The sequence below is a fragment of the Salvelinus alpinus genome, chromosome 21 (genome assembly GCF_045679555.1).
Source record: "Salvelinus alpinus chromosome 21, SLU_Salpinus.1, whole genome shotgun sequence".
Taxonomy (NCBI): domain Eukaryota; kingdom Metazoa; phylum Chordata; class Actinopteri; order Salmoniformes; family Salmonidae; genus Salvelinus; species Salvelinus alpinus.
In genome coordinates this window covers 15720101-15741106 of record NC_092106.1, presented here as the reverse complement: position 1 = coordinate 15741106, position 21006 = coordinate 15720101, and the positions used below count along the sequence as shown (strand labels likewise).

Here is a 21006-nt window from a genome sequence, read left to right as displayed (position 1 = left end):
ATTCCTTACTGTCTTCCCTCTAGTGGTAAAAAATATATGTACTTACTCTCCCTGCAATGCAGCCAACCAGACCAGAGGGAGTGAAATCTCAGTTCAAAACAGACATAGAAGAAAGGGGCATCTCACATCCTACTCTTGTCTATGACTTTGAGAATACAGCCCAAATAGAATGCATAGCCTTTTGGGATATGAAGGAATTGAATAAGTGTTACAAAATAGTGATACAGTACTACACCTATAAAGGGTTTAAGGGTTTCGCCATATTGCTACACCAATCTGATTCCTTCAGATCTACACACCGACATATTGGTAGGTCAAGTTGGATCCACCCTAGCCTGGTGAAACCACCCTGATCGCTGCATTCACTATTCTGTAATATGTGAAGTGAAATAGAATGGTGAATGCAGTAATCACGTTGGTCCTACCAGGCTAGATCCACAGATGATGTATTTACCACACTGTCTGGTCTGTACGAGTTTGACTGGGAATATTTCAGCCTGTGTAACGCCCCCGTCTTTTTTCTTACCCTTCCTCCGCTGGATGTCTACGAGTTTGACCTTCCGGTCTGCATAATGCCCCTGCAATGCCCCTTACCACCCCATTGGGTTTCTGTCTTTGAGCGGATACCTTTCGGCCTGTGTAAGGCCCCTGGCACAGCGGTATCTTGGCCGATGGTGAGACTCCCTCTTGATCTACCTTGACAACGTTGTTTATTCGCTGGACTTTGACAGCCATTGAGTCCACCGTTAACTAGTTTTCCAGAAGATACATTAAACTACATGAACAAGGCTTGGAAATCCTGCCCTTGAAGAGAATCAGGTGTGTTAGCTGGGCTAAAACAGAGAAGTGCACTCCCTCTGTGGGTCCCACAGGAATGGATTGAGCAACACAGATGTAAACTGTCTGACTTCTATAACAGTGTAATTGTAATTGTAATAACAGTCCACAAAGAATAAATGATAAAACATAACTGGTTTATTTGACTGCAATTTACCTGATAGTTACCTGATATAGTCATCTATCAAACAAGTGGACCTGAATTCAACACATATTCATTAAATAAGATTATCATGAAGACATTACGGCCAACAACAATTTATTGTTGTGTCAACAGGTGATTGTTTTTTCGCAAAATACAGCCAAGAACAAAACCAAGATGATAAAACAGTGATAGCCATGTCAATTTTCCCCATTATGCAAAAGTGGACAAACATCCTGAGTATAAAATAAATAGTTTAGCATAAAGCTCTGTGGAACTTGTCAGCTAATGAAACTAAAACAGTAAAGGCATGACTTGAGAAAATGCTCTATGGAAACCATTAAATCATGAAGCCATGCAGTTAAAAGAATAGTCATTTTCAAATAACAATCAATCATGCTTTTTTAACAATCAAACATGCATTGGGTACTTTAGCAAGGTCTAGGTGGTTTCCTACATGTTCTACATCAGCCTTTCAGCAATAGAATGTCCTAGTAGTTTGCAGCATTTATTAATGAACTTTTCCACAGCATTTTAAACATTCCTTCTTCAATCCCTTATACCAAATGAGTGGACAAAGCAAAAGGTGATGAATAAATAAAACAAACGTACAACATCACAGCATGAAACATCCTTCCTTTATGCTGCCATTGACTGTCAATAAAAACAGGCATAATTCAATCGTTTCTATTACGGTTAGAAAATGACTGTAAAACGGTCTATCATTGCAAGCTCAAACTCCAACATTACAAGGCTGTGAGTGCAGGTCAGTGTCACAGTGGTCACGGACAGTTTAGTTTCCTCCTAAATTCACCAACTAAGCCCTGAAGTCATTCAGGGAAACATTTGGAAAGATACATTGTGTGGCTTATTGTCTGTAACAATAATAAAGCGATTATATTTTTAGAAAAACTACCAAAATCATGCAACTATCATTTTGAACAAACAAGTGCTCTTGATGCGAGTGCTGGTGTTGTGGGTGGGAGATTAGGCACTGGCATCTTGCTTTAGGCGTTGACTACGGGCTTTGTAGACCTCGATTAGTAAATCTTTGACATATTGAATCTCTCGTTCCACTGACTCCGCCTTGTCCCGGAGCTCCCGGTTCTGTCCCTCCAGCCCATGAAGCTCCTCCTCCAGTATGTCCAGCTCCGCCCTCTTACGCAGTCGATACCTTTAGTTTACAAAATACCAGGATCAGCTTGCATCTACCATTGGAGCCCCCCCCCCCCTACATCTTTTCCCCTTATTTTGTCGTTCTCTTGCCAACCCTGTCCTACACCCACAACATCCCATCTGTCCAAAAAAACCTACCACAGGACATTCTGTATCTTTGTAGAAGCTACCATGTCTGGGTCACTGAGCTATAGTAGGCTGGCAGTTCAATATCAGTTCTCTCTAATTATAGAGAAAGCTAACATCATGAATTTAACATGGACATGTTTTCCCACCCTCATCCCTCAAGAACTAGATTTCCGGATATGCATCTAAGAACATCCAAGATAGCGGGACCTATTAGAAGAAGAGTTCAGATTTCATCTTTTATAAAACACATTTGTAACTAAGCAATTCTAGTAGCACTATCACATCAGTGAAAAGCCAAAGTTATCCCATTCAAACCAGATATTAGAGTCTACAAAAAAGTTCAGTTTTTCAACTTTAAAAGATGAGTTAAAATGTACACAGATGTTTCTTTGGTCAAACAAAAAAAATGACCAAACATTCTATCCTCACTGTTTTTATTTAAACATCATAACACAAAGAAAATCACAACATTTTTCACAACATACCTGTGAGCAGCTGTTTTGTTCTGGTCTCTCTTCTTCTGCTTCCGTTCTCCGGTATGTACTTCCAGAGGGACAGCGACAAGGCCTGGTTTGAGGCAGCTCAGGGAGCATGGATCTTCCTTTAGCCTCTGTACTGCTTGCCTGTGAATGGGCGAGCCCACCATTGGCCCCTCGCTCTCTCCTCTTGACAGACATTCGTAGCTTTGGTCTCCGAGGCATTCTGGGAAGAGGTAGTGGCCATGCTGGGGCTCTGTACCATGTACTTGTGTAGGCTCTTCGATTTCACCGATAAAGCTATGATAAGGCTCTGTATGAGCAATGTTCGGGTGGTGGTGGTAATAGCCATCGTTTGCCTCTGGCTCTTGAGGAATAGTTCCAGAGTGTCCACCATCTTTGTTGCAATGCAAGACCTCCAGCCCCATACCATCATAACCACTAACCTTCATACCATGCATCAACTGTCCTTCTCTCTTGGGGTGGGTATCGAACGACCCACCCATACAAAAACCTCTGGTCATCTCTTCACTGCAAAAAACGTCCTCTGTAAAACAATAACTTTCCTCATCCTTCAACGATACACCACATTCTCTGACTTTCTTAACACTGCTAATGCTCTTCCCCACGGTTTTCAATGTAGAACAGTGGTTAACAGCCACCTCTGTGCATCCTGAGTAACTTCCTTTGGCACTCCAGGTGTCATGCTCAAGTTCCTCTCCAACTTTGTTGACACCATCTGAAACTATTTTTCGGCAAGTATTGTATGAACGATGATGATAGTTGTATGGGGCTGGTCTCGCCATTTTGGATCTTCCAACGGGACCACCACAGAAGCTCACCCGGTCGAGTTCCCCCGTTGCCAGGGTAACAACCAGTGGGCTGGTTTCTGATTGGTTGCCACTGTACGAAGCATAGGGCAACTGGTAGTAAGAATGGGCACCCATTGCTTGGGCGCCTTTGTCACATTTTGGTGATTTGTCCAATTTGGTTGAAGTCGATTCAGACCGGAAGTAATCCTCAAGCTGAGCAAGCTCCTCTTGCAAAAGAGAGGTCATGACCTCCAAGTCAGAGGGCACCTTGACATCATGTTCCAACGGTGAGGGCGGAGAAGATGAGCTAGAAGAGGATTCAGTAGTCGACTGGAACGAAGACAAATCAACTTTTTCCGTCATCCAGTCCGTCTGACCATCACCTACGAAAAATACAATTTTCGTTAAAAATATTTAATTTGAATGTCCATATTGCAGGCATAAAAATTTTATGAGGAATTAACAAAAACAGTCCTTTAATATCTGATGATAAATGTAGAAAAATCTGAAAACGAAGACGATAAATGTAGAAAAGTAAAAATATCCTTGAAAAACTAACCGATCATTTGAAAATGATTGAACGCCATCGTCTTCATTGGGAAAATATCCACTTAGCTTCACTCACTGTACGACATTAGCTCGTACTGCAGTGCGGTTCCACCTGGAATGTGGAAAAATAAAAAAGCGTATTGCAGTAACTCACCAATTATGTGCGGTCTCTCCGATAACTCCGCCCCCTTCCTTCCCCAGGATTGGCTGTCGTTAGCTTGTTGGAGAGAGGGAATAATGAGGTCGACCATGCAAACAAGAGGAATTTTCCTGCGAAGGATCGATGCAGCCATCGTGTCTTTTATTTTGGTCCAAATGGTGAAATGCACTAAATGTGTGAGGGTTTGAGAGAAGCGTCACTATGGACAGAGTGGTGGGAACACTTGAAGACCTGTAAATGACAAAAAATACAAATGAAAACTATCAACAACTCTACTGAATTTCCACACCCAAACACCCAAACCAACACCAACACCCCACTGCCACACCCCCAAAACCACCACAGTCTAAAAACACCTATTCAAATAGTGCAAGTACCAGAGAGTCCAAAATTGGTTAAAGATTCCTGATAATTGCATGTTACATGCATAAAACAACATCTAAGTTATTTTTATGAAACTACTGAACTTTAGGAAAATATGTTAGGAAATCTGTTTCAGGGCTATATACTGTAACACTGTCTCTATGAAAACTCACTCCCCTCATAAATGCAACTATAATATCTCAACAACATATCAAATTGTATTTATTCTAATCCATTTCACAGTTCAGGAGAGAGGTGTCTGTAGTATAGTAAAAAACGTTCATGTTAGTTAGCCTATGTGTATTATAGATCAAATACAAAAAATATATACATTTCCTCTCATTCCAACTATTGTTATGTGTTAATGTTTTTAACATATAGCACATTTCTACATTTGAAAAATATAGTTTTACTATAGTAGTCCACTGATCAAATATGTTTCACTGGCAATTCTCACTTCTGAGCTCAGTAGGCTACTGTAAAACTGTATATTCAAAATATCTCCGTTAGACTAAAAGGTGATTACAATAACCACAACATAATAATTTCAGAAATGGTTAATAAAACAATTGCAATGTCAAAGATAACATATTCAACACATTATACTTCACAACTACTGTAGTATAAAGAGAACAAACAATTTCACTTACCCCATTATTTCTGGATAGTTTTTTGGAAGTGCGTTGCAAATGCAGAGCACAACGACTAGAGTGACAGTGGGGTCAATTTAATAAGCCATGTCTTCCTAAGAACACAATGACTTCACATGGACTGTTATGAAGACGAGTTGCAAACAGAAAGTTTTGGGATCCGCTACTTCTTCTGGAACTCCTAAAGCCGGACCGAATCACACAGATACAAATCAATCCGCTGTTTACATTTCACCCTTTTTATCGCGTCATATGCAAGGGACTTTCCACCTTCTGTTATTTTCAAAGGTCATATTGAAATAAAATGGAAAGAAAACGATGTAACTTTTAATTATTTAATTGAAAAGCATATACCTACATTTCTACACCCACACTTGTGTTGCAATAACGTAATTCCCCTCTGCATCTTTGCATCATGGTATTTTTATGGATAATATTTCCGAGCTAATGTCTTGTTAGTAAATAATATGTCTCCCACAGAGAATGTCTTATAGCCTTCTGTAATAACGGCCACGGTTTATAAGGAACTATTTAGTCACACACCCGGGAGGAAGGATACAGTCTTGCAGTTGGAAGGTGTAACTTTTGTTGCAGCCTTGTTGCATCAGATACGCAGGGGATTCGCCGAATGCTGTAAGACTGTGGTCACACTATTGGTTTATCTAGACTGAACCGCTTATTGGTCTATTATGAATTGTCCAATGTTTTTATTTGTCATAGATCCAATGTTACTTTGTATACGTGTGTACAAGTAGTAAGGAGACAGAGGCCATCTACCTATTTTAGTATTTATTATTTCCTCCATAAGGCATGACTTCTTTAATAATTATAATAAGAAGGTTGCAACCTTCTAACTTTACGAATGAGCAACTTTCATTATACATGTAATGCACTTTAGTATCTTCAACCAGAGAAACACTTAGTAGGCTACCAGCCATTCATTTCAACTCAACTAAAATGGTCAAACTTGTATAAAGAAAGGTCTTATTTCCATATTCTGTTAATAGAAATGAGTATAATAATAATTCCAAAGGGCCATATGGTTAGAAGGACAAAAGGACACACAGGAGGACAAATCGGCTTACACTTGACTTTATCTCTCGTTAGTACAACAGTTACACCACTCTCTGTCTGGAGTTGCTATGCATTTTCCTCACTGAGAAACCCAAAGCTGATTGAAGCAGCCATGTCTTCTTCCTGTTGCTATAGTAATAGGGAACACTGCCCCCCTTTTGAAATGTGTTTTTTTCGACATGTCTGTTGCCAAGGGTTTAAAATAATCCCCTTACCTCTGTGCTTACAATGTTCTTGTTATTGCACTCGTTGCAGCTTTTGTGCATATTTAACCTCTCAATTCTTTGCATTTGTAATATGCGTGTCATGAAGTTCATGAAAATGTCCTGCAGTCGTCTGACCCTCTCTACATCTATCCTTTCTCGATGTGTGTAACCTAACCTGCAACCTCTATTCTATACAGTGGGGCAAAAAAGTATTTAGTCAGCCACCAATTGTGCAAGTTCTCCCACTTAAAAAGATGAGAGAGGCCTGTAATTTTCATCATAGGTACACTTCAACTATGACAGACAAAATGAGAAAAAAAATCCAGAAAATCACATTGTAGTATTTTTAATGAATTTATTTGCAAATTATGGTGGAAAATAAGTATTTGGTCACCTACAAACAAGCAGGATTTCTGGCTCTCACAGACCTGTAACTTCTTCTTTAAGAGGCTCCTCTGTCCTCAACTCGTTACCTGTATTAATGGCACCTGTTTGAACTTGTTATCAGTATAAAAGACACCTGTCCACAACCTCAAACAGTCACACTCCAAACTCCACTATGGCCAAGACCAAAGAGCTGTCAAAGGACACCAGAAACAAAATTGTAGACCTGCACCAGGCTGGGAAGACTGAATCTGCAATAGGTAAGCAGCTTGGTTTGAAGAAATCAACTGTGGGAGCAATTATTAGGAAATGGAAGACATACAAGACCCCTGATAATCTCCCTCGATCTGGGGCTCCACGCAAGATCTCACCCCGTGGGGTCAAAATGATCACAAGAACGGTGAGCAAAAATCCCAGAACCACACGGGGGGACCTAATGAATGACCTGCAGAGAGCTGGGACCAAAGTAACAAAGCCTACCATCAGCAAGGGCATTGAAGATGAAACGTGGCTGGGTCTTTCAGCATGACAATGATCCCAAACACACCGCCCGTGCAACGAAGGAGTGGCTTCGTAAGAAGCATTTCAAGGTCCTGGAGTGGCCTAGCCAGTCTCTAGATCTCAACCCCATAGAAAATCTTTGGAGGGAGTTGAAAGTCCGTGTTGCCCAGCAACAGCCCCAAAACATCACTGCTCTAGAGGAGATCTGCATGGAGGAATGGGCCAAAATACCAGCAACAGTGTGTGAAAACCTTGTGAAGACTTACAGAGATTGTTTGACCTCTGTCATTGCCAACAAAGGGTATATAACAAAGTATTGAGATAAACTTTTGTTATTGACCAAATACTTATTTTCCACCATAATTTGCAAATAAATTCATTAAAAATCCTACAATGTGATTTTCTGGATTTTTTTTTCTCATTTTGTCTGTCATAGTTGAAGTGTACCTATGATGAAAATAGGTACACAGGCCTCTCATCTTTTTAAGTGGGAGAACTTGGACAATTGGTGGCTGACTAAATACTTTTTTGCCCCACTGTATATATTTCTAGTGGTTAGAGCGTTGGGCCAGTTACCGGAAGGTTGCAGGATCGAATCCCAGAGCTGACAAGGTAAAAATCTGTTGTTCTGCCCCTGAACAAGGCAAATGTTCAGGGACAGGCCCGGTAGGCCTTCATTGTAAAAAATATTTTTTTTTTAACTAACTTGCCTAGTTAAATAAAGGTTGCATTTAAAAAAAAATCTAATATATGTAGTGCATTCGGAAAGTATTTAGACCCATTGACTTTTTCCACATTTTGTTATGTTACAGCCTTATTCTAAAATTTATTAAATTAATGTTTTCCTCATCAATATCAATCTGCACACAATACCCCATAATGACAAAGCGAAAACAGGTTTTTAGCTTAGGTGCATCCTGTTTCCATTGATCATCCTTTCTACAACTTGATTGGGGTCCACCTGTTGTAAATTAATTTGATTGGACATGATTTGGAAAGGTACACACCTGTCTATATAAGGTCCCACAGTTGACTGTGCATGTCAGAGCAAAAACCAAGCCATGAGGTCGAAGGAATTGTCTGTAGAGCTCCGAGAGAGGATTGTGTCGAGGCACAGATCTGGGGAAGGGTACCAAAAGATTTCTGCAGCATTGAAGGTCCCCAAGAACCCAGTGGCCTCGATCATTCTTATATGGAAGATGTTTGGAATCACCAAGACTCTTCCTAGAGCTGGCCGCCCGGCCAAACTGAGCAATCGGGGGAGAAGGGCCTTGGTCTGGGAGGTGATCAAGAACCCAATGGTCACTCTGACAGAGTTCCTTTGTGGAGATGGGAGAACCTTCCAGAAGGACAACCATCTCTGCAGCACTCCACCAGTCAGGCCTTTATGGTAGAGTGGCCAGACGGAATTCACTCCTCAGTAAAAAGGCACATGGAGTTTGCCAAAAAGCACCTAAAGGACTATTAGACCATGAGAAACAAGATTCTCTAGTCTGGTGAAATCAAGATTGAACTCTTTGGCCTGAATGCCAAGCGTCACGTCTGGAGGAAACCAGGCACCGCTAATCACCTGGCCAATACCATCCCTACAGTGACGCATGGTGCTGGCCGCATCATGCTGTGGGGATGTTTTTCAGCGGCAGGGACTGGGAGACTAGTCAGGATCGAGGGATAGATGAATGGAGCAAAGTACAGAGAGATCCTTGATGAAAACCTGTTCCAGAGCGTTCAGGACCTCAGACTGGGGCAAAGTTCACCTTCCAACAGGACAACGACCCTAAGCACACAGCCAAGACAACGCAGTAGTGGCTTCGGGACAGGTCTCTGTATGTCTTTGCGTGACCCAGGCAGAGTCAGGAGTTGAATCCGATCTCTCTCTGGAGAGACCTGAAAATAGCTGCGCAGCGACGCTCCCCATCCAACCTGACAGAGCCTGAGAGGATCTGCAGAGAAGAATGGGAGAAACTCCCCAAATACAGGTGTGCCAAGCTTGTAGCGTCATATCCAAGAGGACTCGTGGCCATAATCACTGCCAAAGGTGCATCAACAAAGTACTGAGTAAAGGGTCTCAATACTTATGTAGATGTGATATTCCGTTGTTTTTCTTATATATAAATTTCAAAAAAATAAAAAAAATAAAAAATCTTTGTCTTTATGGAGTATTGTGTGTAGATTGATGAGGGAAAAAACTATTGAATCCATTTTAGAATACGGCTGTAATGTAACAAAATGTGGAAAAAGTGAAGGGGTCTGAATACTTTCCGAACGCACTGTATGCGTTCATTTGCCACATATCATCTCGTATGCCATACCTATATAATTTTATGCTGGATTTTCTTCATTATCTTTGTACATTTAATTTATTGAAAATCATACAAATCATATTTTCTGCTGCAAAAGCATTGCCCTTATTTGAGCATTATTGCCTTCTGTCATTCTGCAGCTACTGTACAAGAAGCTCTGAGAGATCTGACCCTGCAGCATATAGAGAAACGCTTTCAAAGGAAGGCTTGCACTTCGCAAGTATGGCACATTGGTAACAGTTACAGCATAGTTTCATCACCAGCTCCCTGCAAATCCTGCTTACATTAACTTTTCACAGGGATTGGTAACATGGGAAGCAACACAGGTTACTGCCAATGCAGAGACACTTTTGATACCTTTAATCCACCCTCCCTCCCACATTACTTGTGTTTAAGATGTAATTGTAGTGATTAAAACCTGTACTATAATAAACAACATAATTGCTTCCTTTACTTTATGTATGTATATTTTGTCAAGATCATCCTTTACCGAATTGAATTTGTATAAAATAATCCTGAAAAATTTAATCAGAGGCAAATATACAAAGATATGACCTTTAATTTGACGACACCTTCTTCTTGAAAGTAAATCATCCCTGAGGAAGCTTGGTAGAAATAGGGAGAAAGAGGCAGTGTCATCCTGTCATCTTATCATGCGGATAGTGTGCTGCATTGTCAAATGTGGTCCAATCACGAGCTGGAACTAACAACTTTTGTAAGTCTGTATGACATTGAGAATAATAAAGAATCTCTGTGTTGAATTAATACAAATGCTCATACGAAAATACTTTGAATCATATTGACCTTGAGTCTGAATATCAATTTACCATAACATATTTTACCCTGACATGGACGGTAAAAGTAGATTTTTTAAAATTGTTCACTGGGCCAAAAGCATCACTTTAGGATATTGTATTTTCAATTGGTTTAACAGTATTTCATACATGCTGAGTTTACATCCTGTACACAAAAGGTGAATGATGGTGGGGGAACAAAGTGCAGTGTTCTGGAAAGTCTGGTTTGATATGCTTTAGGATATGGGTTGAACTTGAGCAGGACGAGTGATTTAGAGGCTAAATATTTTTTTTTAGCATGTATTTTAAGGCAAGGCTTCTTAGGTTCTCATTACATTTCATTTCAGTTGTCATTTAATTTCATTAATCATACCTGTGACACTTTGTTCACCTTCATCTTAAGCTCTCTCACAGTCACCTCCAGTCAGTAACTGATCGTGGCTCAGATTGGGGAGGTAGCTAGTATCCAATGCCCCACAGCCCTGACTATGAGCTGACCAGGACCAGGAGAGCTGAGTCAGCAGACCACAAAATAACTGTAAGTTGCTCTGGATAAGAGCATCTCCTAAATTACTAAAATGTCAAATGTAAATCTAAACTATTTTTTCCAGGGCCCATAGACTCTGGTCAAAAGTCATGCATTATTTAGTGAATAGGGTACAATTTGGGATGCACCTACTGTATTGTCTGTCACGTAAAAAATGACAAGCATGTCTGTGAGAGCCAAGACAATTAATACATCAACAGGACCTGGGTGGAAGACGGTAAGATGAGGGAAGAGGGAGACACTATCCTCTACCTTCACAACACCAGCCTCTGGGATGACAACAGTATTAATGCTTCGTTGTTATGGAGCCCTATTAAAATAAGTCACTATGGAAAGATCACTGAAGAAGAGCTAAGAAACGAACAAATCCTAGACAGTAGTATTTCAAAGGGAGGACATAAGGGTTACAGTTATATGTACAGATAATGTTACTGGATTACTGAATCGTATTTAAGTGCTGCATAACAATATGGGTTGGAATAGAGAACGATCCAGTGATTTCAAACCAGTGTAGTTTTATCACAGAATGCAGAAGAATAATAAGCCTTGTCTTTGATCTTAGAGCCAAAGGGAACAAGTGTTTTACAGTGTTCAAATAATGTTCTTATCTCTCCCTCGGCACCTTACTTACTCCCACCCGACAGTCTATTGTGAATCTCACCCTGAGAATATTTGTGGAGTGCTAGTCCACCAGGGGTTATCCTGAGGGATTATAGATACTGGATACTGGATAGGAAACTCAAAGTGGGTAGGACACAGCAACAGGGACGCTCCTGAACAGCAGTACTGCCATGATCAGTCGCTCCTCCCATGACAACAGGGGCCTTTTGAACCTCAGCAGCAGTCTGAGTCTATAGGGAACTAACAGGCAGCAGCAGCCAGCTGCTCTCCTGTGTCATCCACAACCACAGGCTTAATCAGTCCCTCATCAACAGGCCAGACACGACAAAGCTCCCCAGTACCCTCACACAGGTGCCTCCGTACGGCTTCTGTATACTAAAATGAGATGATGTGTGCTCCGATGAACATTCCGGTGTCAAAATGTGTCAATGGGCATTTGTTTTTGTTACTCTGATCTTTAACATTTTGATGAAGATGTAGCAGATTCCACTCAATACAGTTGAGTTGTAAGATCAGGATCACTACAGAAGGAGCCTCGAGAAAAATATAGAGTAGACTTGTCTTGGCCTCATGAGTTGATTCAGATACTGCAATACAATGCCCATGAATTAGATATTGATCAGTATTAGATATTGACCAGAAATAACTATTATTCCGAATTACATCGTTTCAATATATTCATCTATCAAGTACGCATTGATTACTCAAAATGAGCCCATCCCAAAAATGCCAGGGGTTCTTGATATGCTACTGTGCTTGAGTCTGCTGCCCTCTTCTGTTACTTGTTGTAGATGACTGTGAAACTGACACAACTTCATTACATTCAGGAGATCCTCGAGTACCACTTCTCTCGCTGTTGTTTTGTTGACAAGGAACAAATGATTGTCCAGCAACAACAGTTAAGAGCACACATACAACACACACATGCTGACTCTTGTCTGTGTGTGTATGTGCGCGTGTGTGTGTGTGTGCTCTTAATTGTTGTTGCTGGACAATCATTTCCGTGTGTTTGTTTGTGTGGTGCATGTGTGCGTGTGTACGTACAGTGCATTCGGAAAGTATTCAGACCCCTTAACATTTTCCACATTTTGTTACGTTACAGCCTTATTCTAAAATGGATATAATAAAATAAATTGTCAGCAATCTACACACAATACCCCATAATGACAAAGTGAAAACAAGTTTTTAGAAATGCTTGCAAATGTATAGAAAATAAAAAACAGAAATACCTTATTTACATAACTATTCAGACCCTTTGCTGTGAGACTGAAAATTGAGCTCAGGTGCATCTTGTTTCCATTGATCATCCTTCAGATTTTTCTACAACTGGATTGTAGTCCACCTGTGGTAAATTGATTTGATTGGACATGATTTGGAAAGGTACACACCAGTTGACAGTGCATGTCAGAGCAAAAACCAAGCCATGAGGTCGAAGGAATTGTCCGAGCTCCGAGACAGGATTGTGTTGAGGCACAGATCTGGGGAAGGGAACCAAACAAGAACCCGAAGGTTACTCTGAAACAGCTCTAGAGTTCCTCTGTGGAGATGGGAGAACCTTCCAGAAGGACAACCATCTCTGCAGCACTCCACCAATCAGGCCTTTATGGTAGAGTGGCAAGATGGAAGACACTCCTCAGTAAAAGCTACACGACAGCCCGCTTGGAGTTTGCCAAAAGGCACCAAAAGACTCTCAGACCATGAGAAACAAGATTCTCTGGTCTGATGAAACCAAGATTGAACTCTTTGGCCTGAATGCCAAGTGTCACGTCTGGAGGAAACCAGGCACCGCTCATCACCTGACCAATACCATCCCTACGGTGACGCATGGTGGTGGCAGCATCATGCTGTGGGGATGTTTTTCAGCAGCAGGGACTGGGAGACTAGTCAGGATTGAGGCAAAGATGAACGGAGCAAAGTACAGAGAGATCCTTGATGAAAACCTGCTCCAGAGCGCTCGGGAGCTCAGACTTGGACAAAAGTTCACCTTCCAACAGGACATTTACCCTAAGCACACAGCCAAGACAATGCAGGAGTGGCTTGGGGACAAGTCTCTGAATGTTTTTGTGGCCCAGCCGGAGCCCAGACTTGAACCTGATCGAACATCTCTGGAGAGACCTGCAAATAGCTGTGCAGCGACGCTCCCCATCCAACCTGACAGAGCTTGAGAGGATCTGTAGAGAAGATTGGGAGAAACTCTCCAAATACAGTTTTGCGAAGCTTGTAGCGTCATCAAATCAAATCAAATTTATTTATATATCCCTTCTTACATCAGCTGATATCTCAAAGTGCTGTACAGAAACCCAGCCTAAAACCCCAAACAGCAAGCAATGCAGGTGTAGAAGCACAGTGGCTAGGAAAAACTCCCTAGAAAGGCCAAAACCTAGGAAGAAACCTAGAGAGGAACCAGGCTATGAGGTGTGGCCAGTCCTCTTCTGGCTGTGCCGGGTGGAGATTATAACAGAACATGGCCAAGATGTTCAAATGTTCATAAATTACCAGCATGGTCAAATAATAATAATCACAGTAGTTGTCGAGGGTGTAGCAAGTCAGCACCTCAGGAGTAAATGTCAGTTGGCTTTTCATAGCCGATCATTAAGAGTATCTCTACCGCTCCTGCGGTCTCTAGAGAGTTGAAAACAGCAGGTCTGGGACAGGTAGAACGTCCGGTGAACGGGTCAGGGTTCCATAGCCGCAGGCAGAACAGTTGAAACTGGAGCAGCAGCACGGCCAGGTGGACTGGGGACAGCAAGGAGTCATCATGCCAGGTAGTCCTGAGGCATGGTCCTATGGCTCAGGTCCTCCGAGAGAGAGAAAGAAAGAGAGAAAGAGAGAAAGAGAGAGTTAGAGAGAGCATACTTAAATTCACACAGGACACCGGATAAGACAGGAAAAGTACTCCAGGTATAACAAACTGACCCTAGCCCCCCGACACATAAACTACTGCAGCATAAATACTGGAGGCTGAGACAGGAGGGGTAAGGAGACACTGTGGCCCCATCCAATGATACCCCCGGACAGAGCCAAACAGGAAGGATATAACCCCACTCACTTTGCCAAAGCACAGCCCCCACACCACTAGAGGGATATCTTCAACCACCAACTTACCATCCTGAGACAAGGCCGAGTATAGCCCACAAAGATCTCCACCACGGCACAACCCAAGGGGGGCGCCAAACCAGACAGGAAGATCACGTCAGTGACTCAACCCACTCAAGTGACGCACCCTTCCTAGGGATGGCATGAAAGAGCACCAGTAAGCCAGTGACTCAGCCCCTGTAATAGGGTTAGAGGCAGAGAATCCTAGTGGAGAAAGGGGAACCGGCCAGGCAGAGACAGCAAGGGCGGTTCGTTGCTCCAGAGCCTTTCCGTTCACCTTCACACTCCTGGGCCAGACTACACTCAATCATATGACCCACTGAAGAGATGAGTCTTCAGGAAAGACTTAAAAGTTGAGACCGAGTCTGCGTCTCTCACATGGGTAGGCAGACCATTCCATAAAAATTGAGATCTATAGGAGAAAGCCCTGCCTACAGCTGTTTGCTTAGAAATTCTAGGGACAATTAGGAGGCCTGCGTCTTGTGACCGTAGCGTGCTATAGGTATGTACGGCAGGACCAAATCGGAAAGATAGGTAGGAGCAAGCCCATGTAAGGCTTTGTAGGTTAGCAGTAAAACCTTGAAATCAGCCCTTGCCTTAACAGGAAGCCAGTGTAGGAAGGCTAGCACTGGAGTAATATGATCAAATTTTTTGGTTCTAGTCAGGATTCTAGCAGCCGTATTTAGCACTAACTGAAGTTTATTTAGTGCTTTATCCGGGTAGCCGGAAAGTAAAGCATTGCAGTAGTCTAACCTAGAAGTAACAAAAGCATGGATTAATTTTTATGCATAATTTTTGGACAGAAAGTTTCTGATTTTTGCAATGTTACGTAGATGGAAAAAGCTGTCCTTGAAACAGTCTTGATATGTTCGTCAAAAGAGAGATCAGGGTCCAGAGTAACGCCGAGGTCCTTCACAGTTTTATTTGAGACAACTTTACAACTGTCAAGATTAATTGTCAGATTCAACAGAAGATCTCTTTGTTTCTTGGGACCTAGAACAAGCATCTCTGTTTTGTCCGAGTTCCTTATGTCCGAGTTCCCACTTCCTTATGTCTGAAACACAAGCTTCTAGCGAGGGCAATTTTGGGGCTTCACCATGTTTCATTGAAATGTACAGCTGTGTGTCATCCGCATAGCAGTGAAAGTTAACATTATGTTTTCGAATGACATCCCCAAGAGGTAAAATATATAGTGAAAACAATAGTGGTCCTAAAACGTAACCTTGAGGAACACCGAAATGTACAGTTGATTTGTCAGAGGACAAACCATTCACAGACACAAACTGATATCTTTCTGACAGATAAGATCTAAACCAGGCCAGAACTTGTCCGTGTAGACCAATTTGGGTTTCCAATCTCTCCAAAAGAATGTGGTGATCGATGGTATCAAAGGCAGCACTAAGGTCTAGTAGCACGAGGACAGATGCAGAGCCTCGGTCTGACGCCATTAAAAGGTAATTTGCCACCTTCACAAGTGCAGTCTCAGTGCTATGATGGGGTCTAAAACCAGACCGAAGCATTTCGTATACATTGTTTGTCTTCAGGAAGGCAGTGAGTTGCTGCACAACAGCTTTTTCAATTTTTTTTGAGAGGAATGGAAGATTCGATATAGGCCGATCGTTTTTTATATTTTCTGGGTCAAGGTTTGGCTTTTTCAAGAGAGGCTTTATTACTGCCACTTTTAGTGAGTTTGGTACACATCCGATAGATAGAGAGCCGTTTATTATGTCTAACATAGGAGGGCCAAGCACAGGAAGCAGCTCTTTCAGTAGTTTAGTTGGAATAGGGTCCAGTATGCAGCTTGAAGGTTTAGAGGCCATGATTATTTTCATCATTGTGTCAAGAGATATAGCACTAAAACACTTGAGTGTCTCCCTTGATCCTAGGTCCTGGCAGAGTTGTGCAGACTCAGGACAGCTGAGCTTTGGAGGAATACGCAGATTTAAAGAGGAGTCCGTAATTTGCTTTCTAATGATCATGATCTTTTCCTCAAAGAAGTTCATGAATTTATTACTGCTGAAGTGAAAGCCATCCTCACTTGGGGAATGCTGATTTTTAGTTAGCTTTGCGACAGTATCAAAAATAAATTTCGGATTGTTCTTATTTTCCTCAATTAAGTTGGAAAAATAGGATCATCGAGCAGCAGTGAGGGCTCTTCGATACTGCACGGTACTGTCTTTCCAAGCTAGTCGGAAGACTTCCAGTTTGGTATGGCGCCATTTCCGTTCCAATTTTCTGGAAGCTTGCTTCAGAGCTCGGGTATTTTCTGTATACCAGGGAGCTAGTTTCTTATGACAAATGTTTTTAGTTTTTAGGGGTGCAACTGCATCTAGGGTATTGCGCAAGGTTAAAATGAGTTCCTCAGTTAGGTGGTTAACTGATTTTTGTCCTCTGACGTCCTTGGGTAGGCAGAAGGAGTCTGGAAGGGCATCAAGGAATCTTTGTGTTGTCTGAGAATGTATAGCACGACCTTTGATGCTCCTTGGTTGGGGTCTGAGCAGATTATTTGTTGCGATTGCAAACGTAATAAAATGGTGTTCCGATAGTCCAGGATTATGAGGAAAAACATTAAGATCTACAACATTTATTCCATGGGACAAAACTAGGTCCAGAGTATGACTGTGGCAGTGAGTAGGTCCAGAGACATGTTGGACAAAACCCACTGAGTCGATGATGGCTCCGAAAGCTCCGAAAGCCTTTTGGCTCCGAAAGCCCCAAGAAGACTTGAGGCCGTAATCACTGCCAAAGGTGCTTCAACAAAGTACTGAGTAAAGGGTCTGAATACTTATGTAAATGTGATATTTAAGTTTTTTATTTTTATACATTTGCTAAAATGTCTTAAAACCTGTTTTTGCTTTGTCATTATGGGGTATTGTGTGCAGATTGATGAGGGAATTTAAAAATATATATATTTTAGAATAAGGCTGTAACGTATCAAAATGTGAAAAAGGTCAAGGGGTCTGAATACTTTCCGAATGCACTGTACAGTATGTGTGTGTGTGTGTGTGTGTGTGTGTGTGTGTGTGTGTGTGTGTGTGTGTGTGTGTGTGTGTGTGTGTGTGTGTGTGTGTGTGTGTGTGTGTGTGTGTGTGTGTGTGTGTGTGTGTGTGTGTGTGTGTGTGTGTGTGTGTGTGTTTGTGTGTGTGTGTGTGTGCATCTTCAATGCAGATTGTGGTGTTGTGCTTCACAAGTCTGTAGGAGCTGGGTGTCAAGCCAACAACAACTCTAAGGGTCTCAAAGTGTTCTCTTCTCCAGCCACATCAAGGGTTATTACTGGACAGGGAAATATGAACAAATCTGTAACACAATTGGTAAATGTCTTCTCACCGAAAGAAAAATCATTTGTATACTGGTTCATATTTGATACAGACAGTAGGATGTCTTGAGAAATGTTCATAGCCCTAGAACTGTGTAGTAATATCCTGTCCTATCAGACCAAGAGAATGTAGGAGCATGCAGCCTCTTCGGGAGAGGCTTTTGGATATCCATTGGTAAATTCCTCTGTTAACCTCCCAATGTCTGACTAAGTGCTTCTGTCTCTGCTTCTGTCTCTCTTATCAAACCATAAGACCACTCTAGAGTTATTACATATTCATATTATTAGTGTGCTTGCTGAAGGCAAGACCACACAAGATTTCTTACATACTCATTAATGTGCTTGCTGAAGGCAAGACCACACAAGATTTCTTACATACTCATTAATGTGCTTGCTGAAGGCAAGACCACACAATATTTCTTACATACAGTGGGGAGAACAAGTATTTGATACACTGCCGATTTTGCAGGTTTTCCTACTTACAAAGCATGTAGAGGTCTGTCATTTTTATCATAGGTACACTTCAACTGTGAGAGACGGAATCTAAAACAAAAATCCAGAAAATCACATTGTATGATTTTTAAGTAATTAATTTGCATTTTATTGCATGACATAAGTATTTGATCACCTACCAACCAGTAAGAATTCTGGCTCTCACAGACCTGTTAGTTTTTCTTTAAGAAGCCCTCCTGTTCTCCACTCATTACCTGTATTAACTGCACCTGTTTGAACTCGTTACCTGTATAAAAGACACCTGTCCACACACTCAATCAAACAGACTCCAACCTCTCCACAATGGCCAAGACCAGAGAGCTGTGTAAGGACATCAGGGATAAATTGTAGACCTGTACAAGGCTGGGATGGGCTACAGGACAATAGCCAAGCAGCTTGGTGAGAAGGCAACAACTGTTGGCACAATTATTAGAAAATGGAAGAAGTTCAAGATGACGGTCAATCACCCTCGGTCTGGGGCTCCATGCAAGATCTCACCTCGTGGGGCATCAATGATCATGAGGAATGTGAGGGATCAGCCCAGAACTACACGGCAGGACCTGGTCAATGACCTGAAGAGAGCTGGGACCACAGTCTCAAAGAAAACCATTAGTAACACACTACGCCGTCATGGATTAAAATCCTGCAGCGCACGCAAGGTCCCCCTGCTCAAGCCAGCGCATGTCCAGGCCCGTCTGAAGTTTGCCAATGACCATCTGGATGATCCAGAGGAGGAATGGGAGAAGGTCATGTCGTCTGATGAGACAAAAATAGAGCTTTTTGCTCTAAACTCCACTCGCCGTGTTTGGAGGAATAGAAGGATGAGTACAACCCCAAGAACACCATCCCAACCGTGAAGCATGGAGGTGGAAACATCATTCTTTGGGGATGCTTTTCTGCAAAGGGGACAGGACGACTGCACCGTATTGAAGGGAGGATGGATGGGGCCATGTATCGCGAGATCTTGACCAACAACCTCCTTCCCTCAGTAAGAGCATTGAAGATGGGTCGTGGCTGGGTCTTCCAGCATGACAACGACCCGAAACACACAGCCAGGCAACTAAGGAGTGGCTCCGTAAGAAGCATCTCAAGGTCCTGGAGTGGCCTAGCCAGTCTCCAGACCTGAACCCAATAGAAAATCTTTGGAGGGAGCCGAAAGTCCGTATTGCCCAGCGACAGCCCCGAAACCTGAAGGATCTGGAGAAGGTCTGTATGGAGGAGTGGGCCAAAATCCCTGCTGCAGTGTGTGCAAACCTGGTCAAGAACTACAGGAAACGTATGATCTCTGTAATTGCAAACTAAGGTTTCTGTACCAAATATTCAGTTCTGCTTTTCTGATGTATCAAATACTTATGTCATGCAATAAAATGCAAATGAATTACTTAAAAATCATACAATGTGATTTTCTGGATTTTTGTTTTAGATTCCTTCTCTCACAGTTGAAGTGTACCTATGATAAAAATTACAGACCTCTACATGCTTTGTAAGTAGGAAAACCTGCAAAATTGTCAGTGTATCAAATACTTGTTCTCCCCACTGTAGTTGTATTATCAATGTGCTTTCTGAAGGCAATATCACTCTAGAGTTCTTACGTAGTCTTATTATTGTTATATGATTTCTTTAGCCCGCTCTAGAGCGTAAACAATTTAATTTTTTAATTCTATAATTGAGAGCATTTCAACTTTTTGAACAACAACAATCTTTTTTATGATCTCCAATGCATTTTAATGACAATAAAGGGAGTCATACAGTGCATTTACACTAGGAAGCGGCATCGAACGGTGAAACATCGGAAGTCATTCACTTCAATAAGCCAGAGAAGTGGAGTGGGCAGGGGGACCGTTGAGAGAGGCGAGCATGAGTGAAGGAGCTGAACAGGGTGGGACTAAAGTTGTGGAAAGTTGAACTTTATTAAAATCCTCCGCAATATGGTGATGCGAGTGACCGATCGAAGCTCACGATCGCTTCCAACCCCTACTGGATTGGCTGACAATGGCTGTTAAATATTAGCACTACCTAGCTTGCTTGCTAGCTTGTTAGCACCCACATGAAGGCGAGGCTAGTGTGGCTAGGTGAGTGCCACTTCTATAGTGTAAATGCTCTGATAGAGTTCAAGGGTAAAAAATCTGAAATTCTAGACCTATCTCCTCTTTCACTGTGTAAGCTATCAACTCCAAACCAATGTTTAGATTTTATACAGCTTTTTGATACTATATCAACTTTTTTTTTAAATGTAACCATTTTAACATGTGTTTGATAAGAACCAAATAAAATAAAATAACATTGTATTTGTCACATGCGCCGGTGTAGACTTTACCGTGAAATACTTGCTTTACCATGAAACGCTTGCTTACGAGCCCTTCCCAACCATGCAGAGT

The 21006-nt window shown here is 41.9% G+C and overlaps 1 protein-coding gene across 3 annotated transcripts; it reads right to left on the bottom strand.

The window, feature by feature from the left end:
* Nucleotides 1-955: 955 nt before the first annotated feature.
* On the bottom strand, nt 956-5709 carry LOC139547912 (uncharacterized). 3 transcript variants are annotated; one of them, XM_071357094.1, is made up of 4 exons: nt 5295-5679; nt 4276-4512; nt 2770-3955; nt 956-2153 (listed from the first exon to the last, which is right to left on the bottom strand). In XM_071357094.1, the coding sequence occupies exons 2-4, from the start codon at nt 4412-4414 to the stop codon at nt 1967-1969; spliced, it is 1512 nt and encodes a 503-aa protein (XP_071213195.1). In that variant the 5' UTR covers nt 4415-4512; nt 5295-5679; the 3' UTR covers nt 956-1966. The 3 variants fall into 3 exon arrangements, with proteins under 3 accessions (XP_071213195.1, XP_071213196.1, XP_071213197.1); XM_071357096.1 differs by lacking the exon at nt 956-2153 and adding an exon at nt 2205-2491 and having other exon boundaries at nt 5295-5709; XM_071357095.1 differs by lacking the exons at nt 4276-4512; nt 5295-5679 and adding an exon at nt 4132-4269.
* Nucleotides 5710-21006: the final 15297 nt, after the last annotated feature.

Excerpts from the sequence above, each read along its gene's own strand:
- LOC139547912 (XM_071357094.1), bottom strand. The coding sequence starts at position 4,414 with ATGGCTGCATCGATCCTTCGCAGGAAAATTCCTCTTGTTTGCATGGTC. Across the intron at positions 3,956-4,275 it reads GGAGAGACCGCACATAATTG|GTGATGGTCAGACGGACTGG; the intron begins GTGAGTTACTGC and ends TATTTTTCGTAG. Across the intron at positions 2,154-2,769 it reads AACAAAACAGCTGCTCACAG|GTATCGACTGCGTAAGAGGG; the intron begins GTATGTTGTGAA and ends TGTAAACTAAAG.